Here is a 5,229-nt window from a genome sequence, read left to right on the forward strand (position 1 = left end):
GGCGGCGGGCTGCAGTGGTCACCACAGCTGTGCTGTCCCCGCAGTAAAGCTGGATCCCCCTTCCCATGGGACATCCTTCACTAAGGCCAATGGGCGCCTGGAGCTGAGGCTGCCGCGGCCGCAGTGTCACCATGAGGAGCGGCCGCCGCCGCGCAGGGAGGCTCGATTCCGCCGGGTGGGTGATCGCAGCTGGATGCAGGTGAGGGGACCAAAGAGATCCCCCAGCCACTACGTCCCCTGCACCTCGGTCAACATCACCATCACCCGATGACTGGTCTCACCGTTCTCTCCGCAGGTGATGTGTGAGACAGGGAAGGGTGAGGATGAAGAGAATGACCCAGGTCTGTTTTGCCCCACGGGATGCTCAGGGTTGGGGTGGGGGGACAAACTCATCCTGGGAGGGGTCACCTCACCACCACCGACCCGGTGCGCTGCAGTGACCTGCGAGCTGGGGGGAACCGCTGCCTTCGAGGTGCAGCTCCGACACAGGACGCAGCACTGGAGCAGCCACTGGAGTAACTGGAGCGCATCCATCTTCATCCCCGAGGGTGAGCGCGATGCCAGGAGGGACCCCACATCCCTGCACCTGGCTGGCACACACCTGGGTGAGCGCATCGCTCCTCTCGCAGAGATCCTGGAGAGCCCCGCACTGAGCTTCAGGCTGGGACACCTCGGGAGAAATGGGCAGAGGCTGTTGCAGCTGGGCTGGCAGGTAGGGCAGGTGGGCGCACTGCTGGGACGGCCCCGTGTGTTCCAGGCACCCCACGGCATTGCCACTGCTGTCCCCACACAGCGCGCCCGCGCGGCACAGGGGGACGTCATCTACACACTGCATGCCCACATGCCGCAGTGCAGCTGCGTCGAGGAGGACGAGGTTGTGCTGGGGGCAGAGGAGACAGAGTACAACCTCACGCTCTGCGGGGCTGCGTACGAGATCGTGCTGACGGCCACCAACGCCGCGGGAACCAGCCCTGAACGGCGGCTGCACGTGCCGGCGGAGCAGCACACGGGTACCCAAAAGGGCCGCAGGAAGGACGAGGCTCCCTGGCCCGGCACCACCCTCACCTCTCTTCTCTCCCTGTTTTGCCCCAGAGCTCAGCTTCCAGAACATCAGCTCGGTGGGCACCACGGTGACCGTACGCTGGGAGGCACCAACGCGAGGCTTCGCCTTCTGCTCCGAGCGGGAGCGGATGCCGGGAACCCCACGGCCGGGGCGCTGCGTGCAGGAGGAGTTCCTCGCACGCAGCTCCCATTGGCAGGCAGGCACGGCAGCGCCCCGAGCCCCGACGCCCTACCCGCCTTGGCTGCAGCCTACGTCGGTGACGGTGCCGCTCCTCACGTTAGGGCCGCTGGAAGCGCCGGCCGTGTTACCGGCTCGCCGTGTCACGGCCGCGGTGCAGAGCAGGACTGGGCCACCTTCGCTCTGCAGCATCCACTTTCGTCGGCAACAGTATGTGGAGCGGGGACATCGCAACCCCTCCGTGCCGCTCAGGGGGTCGGCCGGACCCTCAACGGCCGCTCCCACCCCACGCAGCCTCGTTGGCCGCCTCTGTCCGCATCAACGCCAGCGCCGACGCCGCCGTGCTGCTCTGGGAGCCGTCCCCACGCGCTGCTTGCCCCGGGGCGCTGCTGGGGTACCGCGTGTGTCACGCGGCTGAAGGGGACAACGTGACGTGTGAGTGGTGGCACCGCTGCCAGGAGGGTGTGGGGGACCGAGGGAGGGCGGCTCTGAGCGCTGCTGCCCACGCGGTGTCACTTACAGATGGCGACGTGGACGCATCAGCATCGCAGTACGCACTGCGAGACCTGAAACCGGGCACCGCCTACAGGGTGGGCATCCAGGAGGTGGCAGCGGGCGGCGGGGGGACCTGCAGTGCCCGGTGGTACTTCCAGACCACGGCACTGGGTAACGTTGGGGACCTTCTCCCTTTCTCACGGGGACCTTCCTGTGTCCCATTGGGCACAGGGAGGGGACACGGGGCCGGGATGTCACCATCACCCAGAGGTACTCATCTCCAGGTGTTGGGACTGCGGTGTGGAGCTCCAACCTGAAGTACCTGGGCATCTCGCTGGGGCTCCCAGCTGCCGCCCTCATCTACCAGCTGAGCAAGAAGAGGTGAGAACAGGCAGAATTACGGTCCCTCTGTGCCCCTCTCCCCCCGCATTGACCCCACCGGCATCTCCCCAGGCTCCACGGGATGCTCTTCCCCCCCCTGCCCAAACCTACGGGCAGTGAAGCCCTCCAGTTCTCAGCCAGCGAGATGAGCCAGGTGAGCTGCAGTGTGCACCCTGGGATGAGCTGTGAGGCTGAGACCTCCCAGCACAGCGCTTCTTCTCCCCAACAGAACAAACCCTGGAAAAGCTTCCTGGAGCCTTCGGAGCAGCTCAGCTCCGGGGAGTTGCTGGTGATGGAGCTGAGCCTTGAAAAGGAGGCAGCCACCAGCACACGGCCCCATACACCACAGCTCAGCCCCAAAGAACCGATGGAGCCACTGCAGCCACACTGCAAGATGGAGCTGCCCTTCACATACCGCAGGCAGGAGGTGCTGGACCCGGAGCCAGTGGGGTCAGGGGGGTCAGGGGAAGTCCCAACCTGTGGCCCCACAGCTGCAGAGGAGGGCGCAGGGAGCTGGGGGCTGAGCCAGGTGCTGCCACCTCTTGTGCTGCTCAAACCCATCACCCCACAGGATCAGGAGGGTGTGGGGCTGCTGCAGGAGAAAGCGGTGCCTTAGGGATCCCAGGGATGGGGGACAAAGCGGGTCCCTCAGACAGCGAGGGGGTGATGCTGAGGGTCTGGGAGGGCTGATGCTGAGCATCCAGGTGGGATGCTGAATGCCCTTCCCAAGGTATGGTCCTGTGGGCACTTTCCTGGGGGGTTTCTGATTTCCAGGAATGCTGCTGCACTGCACAGGGGCCAGTGAGGCACTGTGGGGGTGGGGATGTTTCTTTGGACACGAGGAAGTTGCTTTGGGAGCACATCAGAGCGAACACTGCATCCCTGCCCCCGTGGGATGGGGGCACAGCCAAGCCCCGCGCCGAGCACTGAAATACCAGAGTGTAAAAGTAAAGAAATCCAAACAGCAGCACCGCCGCGCTCTCCTTCTCCTACCCGGGTCGGGGAACTCCGGGGTTTGGTGTTGGGACCCCGAGCAGTGGGATGAGACACGTGGGGCTGCGGGGGCCGCGCCGTGCGCCGTATCTGGGGCAGAACCTTCGGCAGCGGTTTGTGGTCCGTCTGCCCCACAGCGGGGTGTAGGCGGCCTCCGGTTTGTGCTGAGAGAGCAAAAATTAACGCTGAGGAAACAGAAACGGGTTTAAGAGGCAAGAGGGAGACGTGGGCAGAGGCAGCGTCCCCCCGTCCCGCCACACGAAGGGTTTCCCCCCCTTCGGCTGCTGTTCGGAGCCCCCCGGACTGCGGAGGTCCCCGCGTTTTGGGGCGCTCCGCCGTGTCTGCTGTCACCGCGTCGGAGCCACCAACAGGACCACGAGGTGGCAGCAGCCCCGCGCTCCCCTCCGGCAGCCTCACACCGCCATCCTCGCACAAACCGACCCCAACCGAAACCCCACAGCGAACATCGCAAACCCGCGGGGTTTTGGGGCAGCACAGCACATCCCCGCCGCACGGCGCTCCCCTTTTCCGGCCCTAACGCAGCGCTGCAGCCCCGCTCCGTCCCCTCCAAACCCAAAGCAGTGGGGCTGAAGAGGAGGACGGGCAGCCAGCAGCCTCCCGGCCCCTACGGTGTTTCTTTTTAGGGCTTTGGTTGCGACGGAACCAACTCGCAGCGCACCCGGCTCCGGTGCTCACCGCTGCTCGCAGAGGAAGTGCTGCGTTACGGGAGCGCAGCGCTCGGGTTGCAGCCCGGCTGCTGTTTACAGCCTAACTTTTAGGGTCACGGCTCGGGCCGAGCACATGGCCCGGCACGGGGCCAGGACACGGGAACCGCGATCCGACAGCGAGACTGTGGCAGGACAGCAAGTCCTCGGCACCGTCTGAAAAACACCCCAAGGGGGGGCGGTGGGGGCAGGGGTTCTTTCCGTGCCCGCGGGGTCACCATCCCGTCGTGTCCCTTTGGGGACAGTCCCGTCCCCAGCGGCACGGTGACCCTGTGCACCCACAGAGCCCGTAGGCACAGCGCAAGGGAAAATTAATGAAGCCTCGCGTGATGCCAATTAGCACGAATGAGCGGCTCAGGGTTCCCTAATGAGTTTAAACGGCACAGAACTATTTTTCAAAAGAGTTTCCGGGAGCGGCCGTGCAGGCGGCGATCCGAGCACGGCCACGGGAGCGGCACAGGGACGGGAACGGCTGCAAGGACACAGCATCGGCCACATCGACACCGCGCACAGCCCGGACACACTGCGGCATCGGCCGCGTGCGGGCTGAGAACGGGCAGCTCATCACACGGGAGCGTGGGACTCCTCCCAGGCGGATGAGGAGCGAAAGTCATCCCTCAGGAATGGGGAAAATCCCGCAGGAATGGGGAAAAAGCTCAGCCCAACACAGCAGCCCCAAAGGCGTCCCAAAGCCGCCGCCGTCCCCTGCGTCGGGTCGGAGCTTTTCCTTCGCAGAACGGATCCGAGGACCCGACGAGCCGCACACCGCGTGTCCCGACGTCCCGAGCCGCGCTAATTCCGGTCCCGCCGCCGTTATTTTTGGAGAAGGCCGCACCGCGCTGTGCTTTTCCCGGTGCCGGCCGCGGGAGCTCCGCACATCGCCGTTCCCAGCGCTGCCCCAAAGCGGAGCCCCGCCCGCACCCACGGCGATGCGTTTCCCATCCCCCCTTCCGTCCGTCCCCCCATCCCCGGGGCATTGCAGCCCCCACTACGGCACCGTGCTGAGGGAGCAGCAAACCCCGCAGTTCCGGAGCTGCACCCCCAAAAACCCAACCTTGTAGGGTCCCCAACCCCCCCAGCTCCAAAACAGCCGCGGGCGCTGCCTGGCGCGCACCGAGGGGTGCAGTGGGGCGGGGAAGCGGCCGCTCGCGGTGAGATTTTGCAGCTCCGGGTGTTTCTGCGCTGCGTTTCGCAACCGACAACAACAGCAGCTCCGCTCTTTGCACGCTCACACACGCACACGCACTCACTCACACACACACTCACTCGTACACACTCACACACACTGCGCAGCGCTGCTGTTTTCTCGCGCTCGCTCCTCAGAATGAGATTTTTCTTTGCCACGAGCGTACGGAATGGAAAGTGGCTCCGGGCACAACTGGGGCCGCGATGCAC

At 65.4% G+C, this 5,229-nt stretch overlaps 1 protein-coding gene across 1 annotated transcript; it reads left to right on the forward strand.

The window, feature by feature from the left end:
• Positions 1-40: 40 nt before the first annotated feature.
• LOC104915407 (interleukin-12 receptor subunit beta-1-like) lies at positions 41-3,103 on the forward strand (the record flags this gene model as incomplete). Its single annotated transcript, XM_019610749.2, is given in 15 exon segments — positions 41-199; positions 296-341; positions 438-548; positions 630-712; positions 794-1,010; positions 1,093-1,263; positions 1,345-1,364; positions 1,366-1,383; positions 1,385-1,432; positions 1,435-1,450; positions 1,535-1,675; positions 1,763-1,906; positions 2,020-2,116; positions 2,189-2,270; positions 2,346-3,103. Coding segments are annotated over 15 exon segments (1,740 nt in total), but the record flags the coding sequence as incomplete, so codon positions are not given.
• Positions 3,104-5,229: the final 2,126 nt, after the last annotated feature.

This window comes from Meleagris gallopavo (genome assembly GCF_000146605.3).
Source record: "Meleagris gallopavo isolate NT-WF06-2002-E0010 breed Aviagen turkey brand Nicholas breeding stock chromosome 1 unlocalized genomic scaffold, Turkey_5.1 Chr1_random_7180001955394, whole genome shotgun sequence".
NCBI classification, from domain to species: domain Eukaryota; kingdom Metazoa; phylum Chordata; class Aves; order Galliformes; family Phasianidae; genus Meleagris; species Meleagris gallopavo.